Source organism: Macrotis lagotis, chromosome 1, assembly GCF_037893015.1.
Source record: "Macrotis lagotis isolate mMagLag1 chromosome 1, bilby.v1.9.chrom.fasta, whole genome shotgun sequence".
Taxonomy (NCBI): Eukaryota; Metazoa; Chordata; class Mammalia; order Peramelemorphia; family Peramelidae; genus Macrotis; species Macrotis lagotis.
Window position 1 is genome coordinate 499,556,054 of NC_133658.1, and position 25,565 is coordinate 499,581,618.

At 35.2% G+C, this 25,565-nt stretch overlaps 1 protein-coding gene across 2 annotated transcripts in view; it reads right to left on the reverse strand.

The window, feature by feature from the left end:
- APP (amyloid beta precursor protein) overlaps positions 1-25,565 on the reverse strand; it is a 146,382-nt gene that overhangs the window by 106,431 nt on the left and 14,386 nt on the right. For both annotated transcript variants that reach the window (XM_074213947.1, XM_074213946.1), the window contains exons 2-3: positions 21,081-21,248; positions 3,630-3,759 (exon numbers count right to left, since the gene is read on the reverse strand). In XM_074213947.1, coding sequence (XP_074070048.1) covers positions 3,630-3,759; positions 21,081-21,248 — 298 coding nt within the window. The remainder of the gene's footprint in view (positions 1-3,629; positions 3,760-21,080; positions 21,249-25,565) is intronic.

The window sequence follows — 25,565 nt, forward strand, 5'->3', positions numbered from 1 at the left end:
GTAATAGGAATGTTCATTGTATGAGCCTCTAATATACATTCTAATATGTGTAGTTGTAATTAAAGAAGCAATGAGAAATAGGTAAAACAAAGAACACTACACAAGATGCCCCTGTAAAGATTAAGTCAAGGTAAGAATGTGAAAAATATTTTCCAAAGACTATGACAGATTTATCAGTGGAAATAAGGTTGATTCTAAGGCAAAAATAACTGTTTTGTTTTTTGTCTGCTTCTTCATTTGAAGGATTCTGAATGAGAAAATTCAGAAGTAAAAATTAAATTTGAAAATAGCAAGACTTCAAACCTCACCTGTTCTACTCTTACACTGGGATTTAGGGTCTGTTGCCATTTAAATGGCATCTATGAAATTGAAATAGACATTCTTATATTCAATAATCTGCATTCAAATATTGAGAGAACAGCATTTAAGCTTATCAACAGCTCCAGAAAAAAATAAAGTCTAACTAAAATTTGGAATAGCATTAAAAAATAAACATTCTAAATCTACTTTTCTTTCTCTCTAGGAGCTTGAAGACTACTTTTAATATCAGCAAAAAAATTTTTTTTAACTTGATCTGAGGCACAAACGACTAATAGATATTTGATATGCCATGCTAAAAGTTTCATCACTCTGGATGTAAGTGGGACACTTCTCTTAGTATTATCCTCACAATAAGATTATGAGGTAATTATTATTGGATCTCCCTTTATTCCCCTACCTCTCATTGTGGAACCATGATACACGACCAAATGAACTGTCATTATTTCTGAATGAAACGCCAATCCACTCTTCTGTGGCTTCCCTCACATTTATTGTATTACCCACTAGCAATTATTATTATTAAATTATCTTCATAATAAAAGGCTTATTAATATGAAAAGTCTTAAAATAAGAAATAAAAATCTGATAGCCAACCTCTACATGACACTTATAAAAATAAACAGTATCAGGAACCATTCCCCAATAGATAAATGGTCAAAAGACCAAAAATTTCATTCCAAAAAATGAAAAAGTCCACTATCATATGAATTAATCTGAATCAGAAGTATTAAGATAATAAGTGTCAACTGAAACAACTTTACAGTCTTATCTCATAAACCATCAAATTTTAACGATCAACATTGGAAGAACTGTGAAAAGATAAGTACTTTAAAATATTAATATAGGGGCGGCTAGGTGGCGTAGTGGATAAAGTACCGGCCTTGGAGTCAGGAGTACCTGGGTTCACATCCGGCCTCAGACACTTAATAATTACCTAGCTCTGTGGCCTTGGGCAAGCCACTTAACCCCATCTGCCTTGCAAAATCCTAAAACAAAAATTAATATAAAACAGTAAATTAGTCTAACCATTATAGAAAACATTTTGGAATTATATTTAACCTGAACCCCAAAGTCCATTGATATGGGACTCTCTAATCATTGATAGAGATCAGTGTCAAACATTATTTTAAAAGCTTCCAATTTGCTTTTGTTAAGAAATATAATAAAATTTGTATTTAAAATTTCACATTAGCACCACTCTGATTACTCGCATCATTTCCATTTCCATAGCATGAAAGGCAGGAAGATTGGGGAAAGATGGAGAGAAAGAGAGTCAATCCCTTGACCTTCTTGGTGTCCAAGTTTTGTGGGGTTGCAGGTTCAAGAGGAAAAAATGGTTAAAACCACTCTCATTTCAAGTTGCAAAAGAAAGAAAAGATTTAGAAAGAAGCTAACAGTCTCCATCATGAACTATCTTCAGTTAGAGACAGGGAATTTCTACTTTGGATGAGTTGTATGACAATTCTCTTTTGCTCCCTGTGGGAGAGCTCTTTTATTTTAGTGTCTGTTGTATGTGTGTGTGTGCATGTGTATACATACACATACACATATACTTTCTCTGATTTTTTTCTTCTGATTTGGATAAATGAAGTTTCTTTGCTATTTGCTGGCTATGTGAATACAGCAGTCAAAAACTTAAAATCATATCTCCTAGAATAATAATATTTAAGGAAGCAGATAAATAGAATTACAACCTAGTATTCCCCTCTCTCTAAAGAAACCTCCCTCCCACTTCTCTTCCTGACAGAAAATAAACTCCTTTGGAGAAGAGGTTTTTCTGCACCCCTTCAGCCATTCAAGGATACATACAGCCTAAGGGTAACAATTTTTATTACTTCTATAAGAAAGATAATTTGCCCTTTGAACCAGGAATATCACTCAAACATATCCCAAGGAAACTATTGGCAGAAAAAGAACACATATAACAAAATATTCATAGTAATATTCTTTGTTGTAGCAAAAAACTGAAAACAAAGTGGACATCCATGTTTAGAGATAAAGTTGTGGATTATGAATGAAATGGTAAATTATTTTGCTCTAACAGAAATTCCAGAGACACTGTGGAAGATTTATATGCATGGATGTAAAATAAAATAAAAAGAATCAAGAGAATAAAGTGATATGGTACAGGAGAAAGAGAATAAATGCTTAAGTCAGAAGATCTTGAGTTCAAATCCCACCTCAGCACCTCTGTGTAACCTTCACTTGTAAATCAAGAGAGCTGATTGCTCAGGATCCTTTCAACTCTAGATAGATGATCTACTCCAAATCTGGTGTGCTCTATCTCTCCTAGGTGCTGAATTATATTACAATAGTTACCACATTAAGGCAAAGGGAAACATCTGTAAAAGAAATTTGAGCCTGAAAGATAAATAACTGACTCAAAGAATATTGAAACATGCCTTTTTCCTGTCAGTGGAGAAGTAGTGAACCGCACAGGTACAAAAGGAGATATACGCTATCACAGATGATCAATGTGGCAGTTTGTTTTGCAAAATTTCAAATAATATTATTTGTAATAATAATGTTATAAAAAAGTTGCACTTTTTATTGTTGTAAGGGGGGATAGTTGGGGGTCGGGGAGGAGATTTGAGAAACTATAGCAATATTTTTAAAAATACCAAATTTTAAAAAGAACTGGAATTCTTTCAGTTTATTGAAAAGGTATTAGGAACTTTCCAATTTCAAGCATCTGACTTAATTATTAGCCTTTCAAAACTTCATATTCCCCTTCTGGACAGTGTAGTTAATAATATTTGTATTTATCTCTTAAGACTGTATGAAGAATAAATGAGAAATGAATATAAAATATTTTGTGGCTTTTTGCTCTCTCAATTGGTATCTTTGGTTGTTCATTTTTTTAATCATATTTTAAAGATCTGTTATATAGTGCCCTGAGACCATCAGGTAAATAAAACTTATAATATCCAAAGAAATAAAATTTAAAAAATATCATCATGTAGAAATAAAGACTGAATTCACAATAACTTTACAACAGTTTGAACTCCTTCAAAGCAAGGGCCATTTTTTTGTACTTCTACCCCAGAGTGTCTGGCACTTAATAGGTATTTAAGTAAATTCTTGCTAATCCAACTTGATTTGCAAGCTTACAAAACTTGCAAGCTTTATTTTTAAGCTGACAAGAAGCTTAAGAGGAGTCAGATTCATTTAGAGCTAGAAAGCATCTCATAGATTGTTTAGTCCAACTTCCTTCATTTTACAAATAGGTTAATGCAGATCCACAGAAGTTAAATTGCCCAAGATAACACATAATTAGATTTATCAAAAAACAGTTCATGGGAACTCACCTAAGCATCGATAAGGAATGACAATGTGGGGATAACTCTTGCACTGCTTTCGGCCTCTCTTACACCAGTTCTGAATCGTCACTGGTTGGTTAGCTTCCACAACATTGGTAATCTGCAGTTCTGGATAGACCTGGTATAAAATACACATGAACATTATTTTAAAAGCTTCCAATTTGCTTTTGTTAAGAAATACAATAAAATTTGTATTTAAAATTTCACATTAGCACCACTCTGATTACTCGCATCATTTCCATAGTTAAGGATAAAAACTCTAAAATGAAAGAAATATAAAGTGAAAATTGCAACATTGACCCAAAAGATAAAGAAGAATGTGATTAATGATACCTTGATGTGTAGAATAAAAAGCCTAAATTTAATGTTGAGGCTAATTGTGATAATCCACTGAACATTTTGTTATGTATCTATGGTTTATAAAGGAATATTATAAGCACTGTTTGGTGGGAGAATATAAAAATCCATACCTTAGAGGAATTTACAAGATTTATTGTTGTATTCTCTTGTTATCAGTGATTCCTATTTCTGTTCTTTATGTAATGGAAAATTAAACAATATTCTGAAGAAAGTTTTGTGTAGTGCCTATGATAGTGGTTATATGTTAGTGGGGGGGGGCAGATTCAAGAGATGCTGGGGGTGGGGCAGCAATAGTTAAGATTTGGTAACTGACTGGATAAATAATATAAAGTAGAATAAGAAGCTGAGGACAATGCCAGCATTGCTCACTAGAGCTTTTAAAAACTTACACTACCAATGAATAAATTACAAAATTCAGAAGAAAGCTGCATGGAGGGCAAAAATAATGAATTCTATTCTATACATTTTGAGTTGGATATACATGTGTAGGACAGAACATGGGGAATACTCAAACTTAGGAAGGGTAAAATATCAAATGATTTGGAAGGAGCAAATCAACAGGTGAGAGAAAAAACAAAGAGAAAAGAGTATCAGGAAGTCAAGAGACCAAAGGGTACACAGGGTGATATGGGGTGGGGGTGGGGTCAACAGAGTCAGATGCTGTAGGGAGATCAAGAATGTTGGAAATTTTTTCAAGTCACCAGCTGAAAATATGTAAAGATGGGAACACAAAGAGCATATAGAAGCCCAAGAAACAGAGTGAAAAGGCTCTAAAGATGAACTTAAAGGAACAATAATAAAGAAATGAAAAGAGAAGTAGCTACAAGTTCCTCCCTCCAATCTAAGAAAGATGGTTATTATTGGAATCTGAGCAGAATACAAAGAACATAATCATTAGTAAAAATTTCTAATTCAAGTTCTAAATCTATTCTGAGACACTTAACTATCTATGTGTTCCTGGGCTAGTAACTTAATTGTTTGCCTCAATTTCCTCACCTGTAAAATGAGTTAGAAAATGAAATGACAAACCACTCCAATATCTTTGCAAAGAAAATCTCAAACAGGGTCACAAAGAGAAGGACTTAACTGAAATAACTAAACGACAACATGAACACATACCCAACACATATACACATGTATACATAGATATGCATATATATACTTAAATATATACACATATCTGATATACATTCCTCAATTATTTGTGATCAATAAACAAGTATCTGTTAAGTAAAGATACAAATGCAAAGAATGAAGGCGGGGCAGCTAGGTGGCACAGTGGATAAAGCACCAGCCCTGGAGTCAGGAGAACCTGAGTTCAAATCCAGACTCAGACACTTAATAATTAGCTAGCTATGTGACCTTGGGCAAGTCACTTAATCCCATTGCCTTAAATAAATAAAAGTTTTTAAAAAAGAATGAAGAAATTAATACTATTCATCAGGATCTTACATTTTAATAATGGATACAACAAATCATATATAAATGAATATAGCAAAACTATAAAGTTAATAAATACAAACAAAAACAAATTAATTAAAGACATGATATTTTGGAAAGAAGGTATATAAAAGGTCGAGGTATTTAGGAAAGGCTTCATTCAGAAGGTGCTGCTTAAAAGAGGGGGGGTCTCAGTGAGCCTATATATGGAGAAAATATTTTTCAGGAACATGGAAAGGATGACTCAAAAGCATTTACAACTAATGTTTCTGACAAAGGACTCATTTCTAAAATATACAGAGAACTGAGTCATATTTTAAAAAAAAGTCATTCCTGAGTTGACAAATGGTCAAAGGATATGCAAAGGCAATTTATAGATGAGGAGATCAAAGCAATCCATAATCATATGAGAAATTGCTCTAAATCATACTTATTAGAGAAATGCAAATTAGAGCTTCTCTGGGGTACCACCTCACACCTCTCAGACTGGCCAATATGACTAGAAAGGATAACAATAATTGTTGGAAGGGTTGTGGGAAATCTGGGACACTATTACATTGTTGGTGGAGAGAACCTTTCTGGAGAGAAATTTGGAACTTTGCCCAAAGGGCAACAAAAATGTGCATACCCTTTGATCCACCAATACCACTACTGGGTCTATACCCTGAAGAGATGATGAAAAAGGGTAAAAAATCACTTGCACAAAAATATTCATAGCAGCCCTGTTTGTGGAGGCAAAGAAATGGAAATCAAGTAAATGTCCTTCAATTGGAGAATGGCTGAGCAAACTGTGGTATATGTTTGTCATGGAACACTATTGTTCTATTAGAAACCAGGAGGGATGGGAATTCAGAGAAGCCTGGAGGGATTTGCATGAACTGATGCTGAGCGAGATGAACAGAACCAGAAAAACATTGTACACCCTAACAGCAACATGGGAGTGATGTTCAACCTTGATGGACTTGCTCATTCCATCAGTGCAACAATCAGGGACAATTTGGGGCTGTCTGCAGTGGAGAATACCATCTGTATCCAGATAAAGAACCGTGGAGTTTGAACAAAGTTCAAGGCCTATTCCCTTTAATTTAGAAAAAAAACCTGGTATCTTATTGTCTGATCTTGTTATCTCTTATACTTTATGTTTCTTATTTAAGGATATGATTTCTCTCTCATCACACTCAATTTGGATCAATGTACAGCATAGAAACAATGTAAAGACTGACAAATTGCTTTCTGCGGGGGGGGGGGAGGGAAGAAAGATTGGGGGGAAAATTGTAAAACCCAAAACAAATAAAATCTTTAATTAAAAAAAAAGCATGGAGACAGAAAATGGAGGGTAACATGTGAGAAATAGAGAGAAAGTCAGAGAGGTGAGTTGGAGGACTGAAAGGGGATGGTACCCAGAGAAATTAGAAAGATAGGTTGAGGTCAGGTTGCATAGGGCCTTAAAAACTAAACAGAGGATGTTATATATTACTTTGATGCATCAGGAAATCCTGGGAGCTAAATGAGTGGTGATGAGGGCAGAGGGTGTCACATGGTCAGATCTCTGCTTAAGAAAAATCAATTTAGCAGCAATAGGTAATATGTATTCTAGTCAGGGAGAGCTGAAACAGAGACCAAACAAAAGGCTCTCGCAATACTATGGACAAAAGATTACGCTATGTTGGTAGTTGTATGAAGGAGAGAAGCGGTCAGAAGGAAGACCATAAAGTTAGAGATAGCTATGTTTGGCAATAAATTATATATATCTATATCTATATCTATATCTATATCTATCTATCTATCTATCTATCTATCTATCTATCTATATATCTATATATATATATATATATATAGATATATATATATATAGAATGAGGGGGAAGTGGAGCCTGGGATAAAAGCTGCAGTTATAAACTTGGGGGACTGGAAGGATACTGGTACCTTTGACAGAGGTAGAAAAGGGGAAGGGCATTAGAGAAAGAAATGAATTCCATTTTAGACATGTTGAGTTCAAGGAGGAAAGGTGAAAGAAGAGGATGGGAGAAGAGTGAAATAAATCAAATGACCTTAATCTTCCCAGAAAAGGAAGGCACAAGACCCTACGCTTGAAGAAAGAAGGGGAGTGAGGGAAGATGTGGAGACTTAAGGAAGCATCAGAAGATTTGGAATGATTTCTCTGCAAAATGTGATAGGGAATCAATTAAGGATAAATAAAAAAAACAGGTGTGGGAAAGTGAATCACCAGTTAAGAAAGGATACCAGGAGATTCAGGAAATGTAAGGGAATGTCAGAAGTTCTAATTGGGGAATTGGAACACTTATAGATAATAAGATCTAATGTGATCAAATCATGTGTGACTGAGGTCAAGTGAAAGTAGAGGTCATAAAATTTTAGCATAATTTGCCATAATTAATCATATAAACAAATAAAGCCATGCAATCATTTTTAATATATGCGAGAAAATCTTTCGAAAAAATGGCCCTTATGATTTAAATATGACCAAAAAGCCTATTTTAAAGCCAAATTAGCACTGCTTCAAGAACAAACCTATAAACATTTATTAAGAACCTACTATTTAAAAAGCACTATACAGGAAACAGAGGATACATAAACAAAAAAAATGAAACAATTTTTAAAATCTATGGCTTAACATTGTATTAGGAGAGTGAACATGTACGAAATTATTTACAAAGTACGGATAAAATAAATGTAAAGTGAATTTATGAACTGTGAGAAATACTAACAGCAAGGAGAAATTACATGTAATGGTAAAAATAAGTATACCTCCTCTCCTTACTATTATTTTCTCTAGCTCTAGAAATGCTAGTTGTACATATAAGACAACAAAGTTAAATAAAAACACTAGCAATTATCCTGATGTATAGAGGAAAGGATAGTACACTTACATAAAAATCTAAAGCAAAGAACCTAAGATGATAAATAATTTCAATAAAGTAGCAAAATAGATTCACAAAAATGACCAACATTTCTAAATAGTATTAATAAAAACCAGTAAAAATGAAATAGAAATTCCTTTCAAAATAATTGACATGTATAAAATAAAATTATAAAAAAATTTAAAGGGAGCAGCTAGGTGGCAAAGCGGATAGAGCACTGGCCCTGGAGTCAGGAGTACCTGAGTTCAAATCTGACCTTAGACACTTAATAATTACCTAGCTGTGTGGCCTTGGGCAAGCCACTTAACTCCCACTGCCTTGCAAAAACTAAAAAAACAAAAACAAAAAAAAAAACCTTTTTTTAACAAAAATAAAACAGGATAAGGTTTGCACTTGTGATTTCATTATTTTGGGTAATTTCTGAGGGAGATGAAAATGATGATGATGATGAGGATGATATGATAGCATCTAGTTTTATAAAGCACTTTAAGACATGTAAGGGGGGGATACACATATTATTTCATTTAATCTCAATGTGATTTATGGTGCTGAGAGAGTTGTCTAGGATTTTAAATTAAGTAACTTTTCCAAAATCACAAAGCCACAAGTTCTTCTTGAGTATAAGATCAGCTTTTATTCACTATACTCTGAAATCAGCTTTCTATACATTACTGCTTTATTTGTCTTCACAGCTTGGGTTAAAGTAAATATCTGGGTCCAGGATTTATAGAAAATTAGCACTCAGACAAAGGATACAATCATGAACTGAATTATTTATTATGTGACACAACAAGCACATACACACTATATAGCAATACAAAGAGATTATTTCCCCCTACATACCAAAAACCTCACCCCAACCTGAGGGCAAGGACATGTGTTGGGAGAAAAATGCTCAAAATGAGGTTCAGGTAGCAAGATTATATACCTTCAAAATGGGTTGGGTTGAGAAAGTTAATTGGTGCTAGATGTAGAAGGGGCAAGGGCATTCCTTATCATTCAATACCAGGCTTGGGTGTAGCTCAGGAGAGGGAGTTCCTTAAGGCAGTAGTCTAATATGAACTGCCAAGGCCCCTGCAGAAGATCCTGAATTCATCCAATCAACAAGCTGCACCTTTATGCATCAGCCACAGTTTAACAGTGGAAAAAATTCCAGCTGTTTTGTCTGTTTACTTCTATGATCATTAGGGACTTAGGGCAATAGTCTTAAGTGATTCCATATCAGGTAATATCAAACAATCGAACTAGGACTAGACTGGCTGTTAGAATTTCTAATTAGAGGAGAAAGAAGAAATGATCAAAGAAAATGAAGTACACTATGTAAAATATAAAAGCCTTTGTATGAATAAAATCAAGAGGGAATTAAAAGAGAAAAGACAGATAAGGAAAGCATATTTTCATCACATATAAAAATTTATTATCCAAATTTTATCAGATCAATAGCTAAAACCAAATAAGTGGTCAGTGATGACAGTTTTCAAAAGAATTACAAGTCATATATAATCACAGGCAATTTATCTCCAGATGAATTAAAACAACTTAAAATTTTTATCTTACAACCTGCAAAACTGGCAAAGATGGGAAATAATATTAGAGGAGCTGCAAAAAGACATTTATTTCCTCACACAACACTCCATCTGCCATCTTCATGCCTTTGTATCAGCATTCTCTCTCTACCTGGTCCCCCTCCCCAAGGCACAACTCTGGCACTATTATCTGCATAAAGCCTTTCTTGAGTCCCATCTGTTAGTGTCTTTCCTCACAAAGTACTTTGAATTTAACAACTATGTCTATCTTTTTATATGCTGTATATATGTGTTTGTTAAGCATATTGTAATATATATATATATACATAAATATTTGAATTCCTTAATTTTGTATTTATATTATGTTGATTTGTATATTTGCTATCTTCCTCATTAGAATGGAAACTCATTTTTGTACTTCTATCCCCAGGACCAAATCTAGTGTCTGACTTAGCAGAGTATCTGAAACATGGACTCTAATAAATATATGTTGATTGTTTGAAGAAAATGATATACTGGATGAGAAGCTAAAGGGTTCAAGTGGGTAGTATACAAGCTACTTGAAAGTGCCATAATATTTATATCACCTTTATTGAATCCAAATTTTTTCATCAGTCCCACACTAATAGCTTAGTCTTACTGAGCAAATATACAAAATGTATTCAGATATAGTGAGAACACTGGAGTATTTGATGTTCACATATAAAATTGCTCTCTATGTAGAATACATCAAGTACAGACCAATTATCATAAAATATGACAGCATTCAGACAGACCCTTTAAGTCTGCCATGGTTCTGTCTATCTTAACACCCATTTTTATCACTATTTAACAGAATTGAGTATGGCTTTAAAGAAAAAAGGGGGTGGCTAGGTGGTCTAGTGGATAGAGCACCGGCCCTGGAGTCAGGAGGACCTGAGTTCAAACCTGGCCTCAGACACTTAACAATTACCTAGCTGTGTGGCCTTGGGCAAGCCACTTAACCCCCACTGCCTTGCAAAAACCTAAAAAAATTAAAAGCTAAAAAAAAAAAAGAAAAAGAAAAAGAGGGAGGGGGTAGCTAGATGCACAGTGAATAGAGCACCAGTCCTGAAAAACATATTAATCTAATTCATTTCATTGAAACTTTCTCCAAAGATATAAAAATGTTAAGTATAAAATTCTTATTACCAAGAAAAAAAGAAAACAAAGGTTCTAAGAATACCTAAGAAGGTATGCTTCTGTGACCTCAAATCATTCTCAGAATTTTTTTCTTTTTTTCTTGGTGATAAGAATTTTATACTTATTAAATTTTTATATCTTTGGAGAAAGTTTCAATGAAATGAACTGAGGTTACAGAACCAATGATGAAGTCAATACTTATACCTTCTTAATATATTCTCTCTCTCTCTCTCTCTCTCTCTCTCTCTCTCTCTCTCTCTCTCAGGTTTTTTGCAAGGTAATGGGGTTAAGTGGCTTGCCCCAAGGCCACACAGCTAAGCAATTATTAAGTGTTCTGAGGCCAGATCTGAACTCAGGTACTCCTGACTCCAGGGCCAGTGCTCTCTATCCACTGTGCCACCTAGCCACCCCAACGCCACCTAGCTGCCCCCCTTCTTAGTATTCTCCAAGAGAGATAAATAAGCAAGAAGATAAGCTTGATGAAGCATTTTATCAAGGAGAAATTGAGGTTGTGACAGTAAAGAGACTGAATAGCACCAAGAAAACCAACTTAATGGGAAGATCACAGATAATTCCGACACAGTGAAGTGGACAACTGATTCGATGTGCAGTAGTAATTCACAAAATGCCAATGGTTCTACCTTTCAACTGTTTTCAGTGAATATATGAAAAATAAAATGACATGCCAATATTTTATCCAATTACAAGAAAATTAATCACTTTTTTCAAGTCCCTAGAACATTAAATATAAAATATTGGGATAATAATTCATTTTCAAAATATTTCTATCTAAACTCCATTTTAAAAAGAATAGATTTACTATAATTACATTATCTTACATACTTTCTTGATTAGAAGTATTTATTTAGATTTTTTTTCATTTTCCTTACCTTGGGAGAAATTAAACTGGATATTAAAGATCTAATTAATAATTATTTTTCCTGAAATATTCATAAACTTCAGAATCAGCAAAAGCAAAACAAGCATTTCAAAATCTTCAAGAAAAAAATTTCAAATGAATATTGTGACCCTATTTTCATCTTTCTCAAAGATAAAATCAATTTGCTTAAATGTAATATCTCAATATATGAAAATAAAATTAAGAAATTATACTGAACTTAAAATGGTATGTTCTGTGGTATTTAACAGGATATGAAAGATGGGCAAGAAAGGAAGTTATTGAAGAAGAGGCAAAAAAGTGCCCAAATATAATATTATTGTACACTAAAAAATGACAAATATAAGGAATTCAGAGAAACAAGGAAAATATTTTTATGTACCAAAGCAGAAGAAAATAAGTAGAATCAACTGAATAACATAAACAAAGTCTACCACAATATAGATCAAAAGAAAATCATAGCATTATAGAACAGATAATGGTGAAGGAGGGAAGAAGCAGCTTATTTTATCCTCACAGTAACTCTGTAAGGAAAATAAGGCAAAGAAGTTAGTTATTTTCCCATAGTCACACAGCTATTAAATATCTGAGACAGGTCTTCCTAACTCTAGGCCCAGAACTTCATCCACTATGCCGCCTGGCTGCCTCTAAAGACTGTACCTTTCCTTCTTTCTTTTTTTAAGGTTTTGTTTTTTTTTTTGGCAAGGCAATGGGGTTAAGTGGCTTGTCCAAGGCCACACAGCTAGGTAATTATTAAGTGTCTGAGGCTGGATTTGAACTCAGGTACTCCTGACTCCAGGGCCAGTGTCACATCTGCTGTGCCACCTAGCCACCCCATGTACTTTCCTTCTTAGGCACACTGGTAGGTTCTACTAGAGCATAATATTGCACACCTTGTCAGATGAGATCAATCACTGTATTAGTTGTTACTGATTTTTGGTTTTGTTTGTTGCATGATAAAATTCATTTTGGGGTGAGGTGACAAAGGGGCCCAGAATTGTTATAATGTAAAGATTATGGGTATTAATAAAATGTATTTTTAAAATATACATTTTTATTTTATTTATACCATTTTGTTTTTCTTTCTTTAATCTTGTTTTTAATCTTCATTTTCCGATGAATCTTCCCCAGCCCCAAAGCAGCTAACTCTCTTTTGTAACAAACGGTAATGTTGTTAAAGCCTTCTTGTGCCCACTAGGCACCTCCACAAAGCACCCACCCTGGCTGACATTCCACTTTAATTCTCCTGATGTTTGGCAGTCTGTGGCTCTTAGCCATCAGTGGGAGAACAGTACTAAAAAGATGGGCTTGAGGAATCCTGGAAAGATGGCAGATGTTAGAAACTAAAGGGGTCCAGATTCCTCACAAATCTACTAGTAAAGGCTCTAAAAATGCACTCAGCCCATAACTGCACAGGAGCCTGCCAGAAGTCAATGGAAACACTCAGGAGAAATGAATCTGAGTAAGTAGAAGGCAAAACCCCAAAGAGTTTTATGACAGAAGACAAGGCCAGACCAGTGCTGAAACCACAGCCACCACAAGGGACATAAATATGTTCAGTTTTAGGCCTCCTGTGCCCTAACCACTGTAGGAAACAGGTCTAGCCCAACCCAACATTGGGCAAAGAAAGACTGTGCTCCCGTCTTTGCAGGAAAACAGGTCAGCAACCACGGGGCAATCAAGCCCCAGGACAGTGCTTGACCCAAATTTACAAAGAAGCTGCAGCCAAACTAGCACCCAAACTGCAACTTCAGTAGGAACTTCAGTAGGAGATATAGTAAGGCCAGCTTGCCCAGGCAGCCCAGGCACCACTAAGACAGCAGGAGGAAAGGCCAAGGCAGAATCTGGTCAGCAAAACATCTAATGTACTGTCATAGGTTTGCTATGAATCACAATTAACATCTAGTTGGGACCTGTCAGGTTCATACCAAGGTTGGATTCAAGACTCTGCCAGGAGCCAAGACCAACAGGAGACTTGGCTAAAACTTGTACATTCCTGCAGAAGGTAGGTCCTAGATCACCAAGTCACCAAATCCAGAATTAGGCAACATCTATTCCTTTCATCCAAGAGGTCAAAAGAATTTGTCTCTAGAAAATGTAGTTAGCGTCCTTAGCTTATAAGTTTTGCTCCAGAGCAACAAAGATGGTCCTCTCCTGTCGCCATCTTGGCTCCGCCCCCTCAAGGTCAAAAGAATTTGACAAAAGAGAGGAGAGACACCAACATGGAAACTACTGTAAAAGATAGGAATAAATAGAAAGGGGACAGGAAAGGTAATAAGCATTTATTTAGTGTCTAATGGGTGCCAGGAACATGGAGTTTAGCAAACCCAATGAGGAAATAGTTTGAACTAGGAGAAACTCAAAAATTGAATCCAGAGGAAAACAACTCCACAAGACTCAGAGAAAACAATGCACTAGCCACAAGAAATTTAACAGAGCACAAGATAAAATTATATTACTAAAGGAAATTACAAGTAGTAGGGAAAGACTAGATGGTGACAAACAACCATCTTAGCCAAAGAGAAGCAATGACTCTATGGGACAATAAAAAATATCAAAATGGGGTGGCTAGGTGGCGCAGTGGATAAAGCAACCAGCCCTGGAGTCAGGAGTGCCTGGGTTCAAATCCGGTCTCAGACACTTGATAATCACCTAGCTGTGCGGCCTTGGGCAAGCCACTTAACCCCATTTGCCTTGCAAAAATCTTAAAAAAAAATCAAAATAAAATCAAAAGACTGGAAAAAAAGAAAAGTAATGAAGAAAAAATAATATATCTATTTTCTGAACAAACAAATCAAAGGGAAACAATTAGATTTCCTGAAAATCATGATAAAAAGTATGAAGACAGATGGAAGTAATAATTTTAATTTCTTTTGCCTAAGTGTATTCCTTTTTTTGCTATGGAGTACATTTCTAGAATTTTATTAAATAACAGTAGTGATAATGGCAGATAACAAATATCCGTTAAACTTATTAGAATTTTCATTCCCATGTTTTTCTTTTTTTAAAACAGAAATGATCATTAGATTTTGCCAGAGCTTTTTCAGCATCTACTGAAAATAATTATGTTCTTTATTTATTGTTATTAATAGTCTAGTCATACTTTTTAATGTTGAACCTACTCTGCATTCCTGCCTTAAATCCAACTTGTTTATTATGTGCAATCTAACAAACATCTTGCTGTTGCCTATTTCTTTATGATTTCTTTAAATATTTATTTAATTTTCATTAGGGACTCAGTCTTTCTGGGATGTTTTCATTTTCTGTTTTTGTGTCTTTCTGGCATAGATCTGAAAATCCTATTTCTCTCATATATCTTGAACTGGATTTCCTGTAAATATCTTAAACTACACATATCTTTCCCTCAAATCCTTCTTTCTTCCTTACTTCCATATTACTGTAGAGGGTACTATCATCTGTCCAAGTCATCCAGGTTCTAGAAACCTACGATATCATTTTTGACTCCTCACTCTAACATAAACATCCCCTTTCCAGTTCTAATTCGTTCTTAATTCCTATCCATCCCACTGCTATAACACCTTTTATATTCATCCCTTTCTCTCCTCAAATAACTGCCATCATCCTGGTATATCACTCCATAATTTTATTACCTCAAGTCTGCTATTACAACAGTGATGATTGTTTTTTTCTGCCTCAAGTCCTTCCCCACTCCAATCTATATCAAATTGTCCCTATGCTAAAAACCATTGAAAAAACTGAAAAGCAGTCTGGCATCATATTCCATAATGTTTTAAATAGTATATTCAACCTTTTAATATTAAAGACCACATAAACATTAAAAATTCAGAAGACAAATAGATATAGCTCTCTTAGCTATGGGAAGAGAAGTCTTTTTACCCAAACAAGAGACAAAGGTGATTGCAAAAGAAAAAAATAGATGCATTTTTATTTGAATTTTTTGGAAAAACTTCTGCATATAGGTAGGAACAAAGAACTGGTGGAATGGGAACAAATTTTTAAAGCAAATTTCTCTGATAAGGGCTTGGAAATATATATATATATATGAAATATACATATGTATGTATATACATACACACATAGTACACCATATCTACACAAAAATGATCAAAGGCTATGAACAAACATTTTGAAAAGAAGGGTAAAAAACTGTCCCTGCTCTCAAGGAGCTCAATCTCATGGGAAGACAATATGAAAATCACATTGTATGAACAAGATAAAGAAAAACTGGAGGTGATTTTAGAGGGAAGATACTAGCATTAGAGGGGATCAGGAAAAACTTCTGAAGGAAGGTGGGATTTTAGCTGAGACCCCAAGAAGCTCAGGAAGCTAGGAGATGGAAATAAAAAAAAATTCCAGGCATGAGGGATGGCTGATGTAGTGCCTGATGTGAGGGTGAACAAGGAGGCTACTATCACCTGCAATGGAAATGACAAAGCAAAAACGACTAACAGAGAGTTGATACCCAAGATAAGTGAAGAGAGAAAATAAGAGAGTATCTAGTAGAATTCAAATCATTTGGCAGAGATGGACTGCATTCCTGAATACAAAAAGAACTGGAAGATATGAATGCTGATATATTGTCAGTGATAGTTGAAAGGTCATGGAAACCTGGAGAGAAACCACAAGACTGGAGTAGGGTTACTGTTTCAATTTTCATCAAAGATAATAGAACAGACATTGCAAATCATTGGTCACAGTGTTTTACTTTGATTCTCGGAAAAAATCTAAGAGAATCATTAAAGAGATGGTTAAGAGGTGATGATTACAAAGAGTTAACAGGGTTTCATCAATCAATCAACCAGTATTTATTAATTATTGCCAAGCAACAAATCAGGTACAAAGAACAAAGAAAACAATTCTTACTTTGCAGTGATCTTTCTAGAAGGAAGGACACACGCACATATAAAAAGAAATACAGTACAAATATAAATTTAACAAATACATATGCATACCCATACACAAAGTAGTTCAGTACAAGGTAGTTTAGGAGGGACAGAATTATATTAGTCGGGGGGAATCAGTAAGTTTTCAAAAAAAGAAAATGGTGCTTACAACTGCATCTTAAATGAAGAGAGGGATCTGACTTGGAGGTAAGGATGCAGTATGTGCCAGATATGGATGACTGTCAACAGAAAAAGCACAAGATATGGGAAATGGAGTCTAGTGAGTGAAGATCAGTGTGATGGGCAGTTTGGCTGGGTCACGGAGGGGAGAGAAAGGAAAGGTCATATCAGACTAATCGCATTTCCTTTTTGATAGGATTATGAAATTGGTAGCTGGGAGGAATGTTTTAGATATAATTTGCACAGGTTTTAGCAAAGCTTTGAATAAAGTATTTTTTTATTATTCTTATGAAAAAGGTGGGGAGATTTGGATTAGTCAGATGGACAAACTCAAAAAATAAACTTCAAGGTTCAAACTACAGGTCTCAGGTGCTCATTAGTGATATGTGATTGCCCTATGATGTCTTAATATTTTTATCAATGACTTCTTCTTTTTGTTTGTTTTGTTTTAGCAAGGCAATGGGGTGAAGTGACTTGCCCAAGGTCACACAAGCGACGTAAGTATTAAATGTCTGAGGTCAAATTTGAACTCAGGTCCTAATGACTCCAGAGTCAGTGCTCTATCCATTTTGCATCTAACTGCCCCTATTAGTGACTTAAAGACAGAGGACATGTTCATCGAAACTTCAAAGAACACAAAGCTGAGACCTAATTACAATGGACAAAGGAGTCAGGATCCAAAATAATTTGGACAGTCTATTGCATAGGCTGAATCTAATAATATTAAATTCACTGAGGTTAAATGTAAAAATTTACACTAGATACAAAAAAATAAAAATAAACTTTATGTGGACAAGATGGGGATGATTAGAGAATAGTTCCAAAAATAATCTAGGTTTCATAAAGTCCTCAATTTAAGTTGATAGTGTGATGTAACAGCCAAAAAAAGCTAATATGATCATGGGCTACATTAAGAGAAGCATAGCTTTCACTAATAGGAAAGCTACAATTCCACTGAAGAGATCTCACAATGTTCAGGTCTGGGTGCTACAGTTTAAGGGCATCAATAAGCTGGGTTGGGGAAGAGTCATGGTTATGTTTACTTGGAGGAATTTAAGACTTACTACAGTTAACTGTCTTTAAATGTTTTTTATTCCAAGAGAGGCAGTAGAACTAGTAACAAATTTAGACTTGATGGGGGCTGGGGGATGGGAAGGGAACAGCTTCTTAGCAATTGGAGCTCACCACAAGCAGAATGTGCTGTTTTAAGGTTTCCTTAGCTTGGAGGTCGTCTCTAGGTGGAGGCTGGTTGACCACTTATATCAAACTCAACATGTCCAAACCTAAATTCAGTATCTTACCCCAAAATGCTCCTGACTTCCTTATAAATTTTGAGAGCCTAACCATTCTCCTAAGACACCTAGGCATGAACCCATTATCTCTTCTCCACTCTCAACTTGTTGACAAGTCCTGCCAACCATTAGAACTTCTCTTGTATATATACACCTGCTGAAACTACCACAACCCTATAGCCTGGATTACCTCAATAAATCTTTTGCTTGATCTTCTTGTCTCAGGTCTCTTCCCATTCCAGTCCACACTCTGCTATTGTTGTTTTTGTTGTGATCCCTTTTTGAATTTTCTAAGCAAAGTTCATTTTACAAATGAAGAAACTGAGACAAACTGTCTGAGACTGGATTTGAATTTATGCCTTCCTAACTTCAGGCCTGGCACTCCACCCATTATGCCAACCCAAGTGCCCCAAGTTGATTTTTCTAAAACAGTTCTCATCATATCATAGTGTTAACTCAGTAAATTCAAGTGTAACATCATCTCTGGTTTTGAAAACCCTCCATTGCCTAGCAGATTCACTTTACCAGTTTTCTTTCTCTTTATTTTGCTCCCTCAAACATCCTCCTGAGCCTTAATACTAGTCTCCTAGCTTGTCCTCACATAAGGCACTACATTTATAAGTCTAAGTATTTTCACTGGCTGTCCCTCATGTTTAGAATTCTCTAGCTTCATTTCTGTCTCCCGAATTCCCAAGTTTCCTTCAGAGCTCAGCTAAAAATCCAATCTTCTCTAAGAAGTTATTCCTGAACACTTTCAATTAATCTCTATCTTGTCCACATATAGTTGTTTGCATGAGGAGAGGAGGGATAATTCCCCCCCCCCTTTTTTGTATGCCTAGGGCTTAGCACAGTATCAGAAACATATTGGGTGTCTAATTAATGCTTTTTGACTTGACTATCAGGGATAGCTTTCATAAATGGGTTGGAATCAATGGCCATTGAGGGTGTTTCCAATTCTCAAATTCTATAATGTCATGATTAACTATTTTAATTGTTGAGGAAAATTTCCTCACCAGGAGTTATTTACACCAATGAAATCAGGTCTGGCAAAATAAAAATTTCTTAAGCTTTTATAGAACTAAAATGATACATATTCACATATCTATAGTCGTTGGTGTTAGTAAGCTAGGCAAGCTGAGCTGTCAATAATTCACAAAGGAGAACTGGGGAAGAAAGTTAATAGGAGAAAGGGGTGGGGTAGAAAGAAGGAAAGGGGAGAAGGAAGAGGAGGAAAAGAAAAGAGTAGGGAGGAAAGAAGAAAGTGAGATGGAATGAGAAAGAAGGGGAGGAGAGAGAGGCAAACAGAGACAGAGAGTAGAAAGAGAGATTGAGATTGTTTGCCTTTTTACAGCCTTGGGCTCCTGACTGGCTAATATCTCATCAGAAATCAATCTCCATATGATAGTCTTTCTCCCTTTAATGAACTGTACTCTTAGTAAATATTAAGATTTAGTTGCTAATCAATTTTCACATGTAACTTTTGGCTTATACAACCTCAAGGCTTCAAATTTGTCCTGTTGTGCCCCCCCCCCAAGATTTTGACCTCATTCAATTCCTAATCTCACTGAAAGCAATCAAGTACACAGAATTATTACAGATTCAAACAGCCATCTGTATTTTAATACAATTACACTGTAAAAACCAAAAGTTATGACTCATAAGACATGGGTAGTGACTTGATTTATTACAAGAGAAGGAACAACTTATACCAAGTACAAAGGAGTACTTCATACAGGCATAAACTTGAATATTTATGAATTACAAAAAAGGGAGGTCTCATTAGATGAGTGGAAGGCAAGCCCCTCCCAAATGGGAGTGGGAGGGGAGGAGCACAACACACGCACACACACTTACAAGTATAGGTGTGAGATGTTCTCCATATTCCCACTCCAGAAAAGCACAAAGGAGAAAGTCAATATAAGTAACTCTCCTCAAAAGCCACATGATTCCATTTCTGGCTAAGTCTAAGACTCTGCCCCGATTCCTCAGGGCTTCCATGTGTCACTGGGGAGTAGTCTACTTGTCTAAGTTCAGACCAATAAACCATAATGGTGGAATTCAACATACAGACATCAGACACTGCTCTAACTCCAACTTTCCCATTCTACAACTTTCTATCAATGTATGTAAAGTGTGTATTTCTATATGCAACATAAAATAATTTTTTCAAAACAAAAAGACTGACATTTTAGCTCAGAATTCCAACAGAGAGGAAATTAAATAGCATTTATTAATTCTGATTCACATCAGACACAAGAGTACTAAAAAAAGTACACAAAAGTACTAAAAGAAATCTTCCAAAATGAGGACTATAACAAAGAAAATGCTAACTAGCTGTTCTCCATCAATACTAAAAGAGAAAAGGAAAAAATTTCTGTCAGCAGAAATTATCAATTGATAAAAGAATAAACTTTTCTGGCATAAAGATGTTTAGAACTCAAAAATCCACATTCCTAGATCAGGGTAGGTGTTTTTTTTTTTAAATGTCCACACGTTGTTAATTATTCTGAGTTTGATGGAAAGATTTTGTTTTTTTGCTCAAATCAGTAATTTCCTTGGTAAAGGGAAATCCTGCTAAGGATACTTTCTCTGATAAATACTGGTTCCTCGTCTGTAACTTATAGTTAACAATTTCTTCATGTCAGAACTTGCCATGGTCAAACAGCTAATGTTTCAGAGGTAGAGCCTAGGTTTTCTGGACTTCAAGGTTGACCCAGAATCTACTAGGGCATACATGTTGCTCCTCAAATGGAAAGAATAATCTGAATAAAAACAATGATATGCAAGAAAAACAATTTCTGAGGTTCTTTTAGGAGTATTAAAAGAAGTACTTACTTCCTGGCAGTACTGTAAAATTCCCTCTTTTGCTCCAATGCATGTTTTTGTCCCAGAAGGGTCAGCTTCCCATTTTCCATTCTGTACATTCATATGCATATTGAGTTTGCCACAGATCATGGCAATCTGAGGTTCTGCCAAGAGTCCAGCATTTCCATCAGTAGATACCTGTAACAAAAAAATTTGTTTCAGTTACTAAAGTTCTACTTTTTGTCCCTAGAGTTGCAGATGGGAAATAAATAGGAGAGGAAAAAATAACATTAAAACTCAAAAGAATATCTTATGCTTTAATTTTTAGATATTATACTGTCATAATATAAATGGTATGCCTCTGATTCAATTTATAGATGCATTTCAGATTATCATTGGGCTGAAAACTAAGCAAGTAAAAAGAGATTCTTATGGGAAACATCAATATTTACTAGCACTCATACACTCAAACAATGTGAGATTAGATAGCAAAATATTAACAAAGAATTTCAGAAACCATTAAATCTAACAATCACATTACAGAGGAGGAATCTAAGACTCGGAGATGTTAAATAACTTACTGAAAGTTACAGAGCTTTTAAAGCTCAGAATAGATGCCATGATCAAAAAGGGATAGATGAGGAATTTTTTAAAAAAATGTTTCTACTAGCAGAATGGTGGTCAAAAAAGAATGACAAAATACAAAACTAACTTTCATTAATATTTGCTGTATATTTGCATGTTTGGGATGAAGAAACATTTCCACCACTTCTAATGGTGGAAGAAATTAAATAAAATTAAAATTATTCACCCATTCAATTTTCATTGTTCTGATATTATCAGTCAAATACTTTCAAATAATAGCAACATCAGAAGAATGGATACCAATATTGCACTATTATGGGAAGACACTGGTTGTTCTCCCAGTTCCCATCATGGTTTCAGTGGACTAATGATGAAACATACCCACTTCCTGACATGGCCATGATAACCTCAGAATATGAGTTGAGGGGCAGGAACTGTTTCAAATTTCTGTCTTTATACTCTTCAGTGCTAAGCATGGTGTCTGGAGGATAGCAGGAACCCTAATAAAGCTTGCTGAATTGAATTAAATTTATGTTAAGTGCTTTTTTCTTTATAAACTTTTAGGCTAATCTCTTGAGCCATGGATTTCACTTAGAAAGCCCTGTAATATTCTGTGGCTTTATGAAACTAGCACAATTTACAAATGGCAAAGAGATTTTGGAAGACCTCTACATCCATAGGGACACCCTCATTTAAGATTAAATTCCATGACAATGGAGAATAACTTTGACAAGTATAAGTCTCTCAAACAAAGATTTCTCTTGTTATTAATTTATCAGAAGGTCACTAAAGGTTCTATTAAACCTGAATTCTGAAATGGTACTATCAGATACATGGAATATAAATTGTAAGAGGAATGCTTAAGGATTACATACATTTCCCTAATTAACAAATAATAAAAAAAACCAGTAAGATTCTGTATTTATTATACATTTTGGGGAATTTATTACTGGGAAGATGTGCTATGTTCAAGAAATTTGAAAAAGTCTTCATGTTCCCTTTTTATATTGTGATCAAGAATGCTCACAATAAAATAACAAGGCATACTGAAAAGAGTTTTGAAAAGAGCCAAAAAGGTGACAGAGAAGAAATAATGCATTGAACCAGTTTCTTCTTCACAATTACTTCACAAAGATACAAAAAGCATACCAGACTCTACATACCAGGTAGAGTCCTGATCAGAGTTATTATATTTATTTGTTTATTATCTTATTGAGCCCAGGCAGAAGTAGAGAAGCAGAGAGGTCTGCAGTCAGTAAAAATGGAGACTAGCAGTCCTCTGTTTTGCATCAGGGAAAGAACAAGTCCCAGATCCAGCGGAGAAGGGGTATGAATCTGTACAGGAGCAGAAATAGGTGCCAATGGACAGTTTATCACTCAGGTCTTGGGCTGCATACTGAGTGAGAAGTAAGAATAGAAACATGGAATATATGCATGCCTCGGCCTTCAGGAACAGAGTGTAGTCTCCAATTCAAAGTCCAGTTCAGACTGAAGTCCACAGTGGAATTACCAAGGGTAGGGAGCTGAGACCAAAGGCAAGTGAACACTTCTGTCACTATAAACCTGTAGAACTTTCCAGGTAGCTTCTAATAATCAAGTCCATTGGCAGTTTTCTAGAACTCCATTCAGAAGCAAGGCTGTTAACTGATTTGTTCAGAGACAAATAGTTGTCAGAAACTTACAAAGCTCAGCTCGGGCCGGACACGCTTAAACATTGCTCTGGATTCTTTCTTGATACTTCTCCATCTCTTATCCTCCTATGTGCGACCTATTGTCAAGACTCATAGAATTCACCTTTGCCACATCTCTCAAATATGCCCTCTTCTCTCCTCTGCACTGTCAGCACTCTAGTGCAGACCTTTATCTCCTCATGCCTGTATAACTGTAATAGCCTGTTGAAGTGCCTGCCTGTTTATACTTTACCTTCCTCAAATCTAGTGACACTGGCTTCCTGGCTGTTCCATGAACAGGACACCCCACTCTCCCAGCTCCAGCGTTTTTCTTTAGCTATTATCCAGCTTTTACAGAAAGATTTTCAATTCTTAATAAATGTATACTGATTGACTGATCTGGTTCTATCTCTAGCCATCTTCCTTGTCTTTTTTTTTTTAACAGACAACAAAAATCAGGAGAATTAAAATAGTCAAGAAAGGTAAGTTGTAACCAGAATGTGAAGAACTTAAGTCAAAAAATAGGAGCTTGCATTTTATCCTGGAAATCCCAGGGTGCTTTTTAAGTAGGGTAGTGACACTATCAAATCTATGCTTTAGAAATATCAACTTGGTAACTCTATAGAGGATAGTCTAAAAAGGAAACTGGAAGCAGAGGAATCAATTGAACCTAAAGGAGTCTGGATAAAAGGTGATGAGGACTCAAATTTAGGAAGCTGAGTGAGAGAAGCAGGTAGATATCAAATAAATCACAAGACAAGAAATGGCAAGACAGAGATTAACTGATTAAGAAAAGTAGATGAGAGTGGAAAGTTGAAAAGATATTAAGATTATGTGAACTTGGTAGACTGAAGACATAGTAGTGTTCTAAAGAGAAATAGGGATGTTAAGATGAATCTTTTGGGAGGTAACTGAGTTCATGTTCAATGAGACATCCAACTGGTGATATCTAAGATGCAATAGGTGACATAGGGCTGAAATTCAAGACAGGAAAATATAGGCAGCAAGAATATGCTGGAACCAATTTCTACCAACTCATCAAATTGTTAAATTTTCAGGGTAAGCACTGACACTTCGGAAATTGTCAAAAATTGATCAAGGATTGATTTGTGAAAAATAATAAACAGTAAATTGTCTAGAGATTTAAGAAAGTGATAGGAAAAATGTTAATGATGCAGAAAAATATGTCACAAATATTACATACCACTGAGCCACATGGGAGTCTTATGCATAGAAGTGATCAAATTGTGTGAGCTAAGGAGATCACCAAAAGAGGAAAAAAAGAATAAGACCTAGGGCAGAGCTTTGAGGACACCCACTTTGGACAAACAAAATTAAGAGTAAGAGAAGCAAAACCAAAAATACTAAAAGAAACTATGCTCACTAGGCAAGTAAAACATATATAGACCTCAAAGATATATATAAAATACATATATATATATATATATATGTATACAACCTAAGAATTATGCATCCCAGAAGGACCCTATAACAAAAAAGCTTAATACCCTAATGAAGGAAATAACAGAAAGGGACTCCCTAGAACAACTGAACATAGAAAACGAAATTCTAATTCAAAGAATCCACAGATTGCCTCCAGAAAAATACTCAAGTCTGAAAACTTCAAGATACACAGTGGCTAATTTTAACAAAGCAATTCAGAAACAAATTGTGCAAGCCATTAAGAGAAAGACATTCTACAAAGGAAGAAAGCACAGTTAAGACTATTTTATACTTACTAGAAAAAGAAGGAGGGAATGGAATAATGTATTGCAAAGATTATTGGAGCTCAGAATGCAGTCCAGAATGATCTATCCTGCAAATCTGAGCTAAACCATACAAGATAAAAGATAAACATTCAATTATAAACATGAGTCTGAAACATTTTTAGAAAGAAAAACCACATTACGAGTATTAGCTTCTTAAATACTCCAAATGAGAACTAAAGGAGTGATTAAATGCAAACAGCAATAGTAACAGCAATACAGTAAGACTTTCCTAAATATACACAAGGAGACAGGAGTAAAGGCAGAAATCTGGTAAAGGTAAGAACAGTGATGAGGCAGGTGGGTCATCATGGACAGATTCTGGCAATACCCAGACTAAAGGTGAATATTTCCCTTGTGGGATTACAATTACAACAAAGGAGGGAGGATACCAGATGGATACAGAGCTGAGACTGATGTGCCTGGGTCAAATCAAGGGCTAGCAGTGAGGGGAAGACAATTCCTGTGGTCTCAGAAAGCGAAGAGACTAGGGG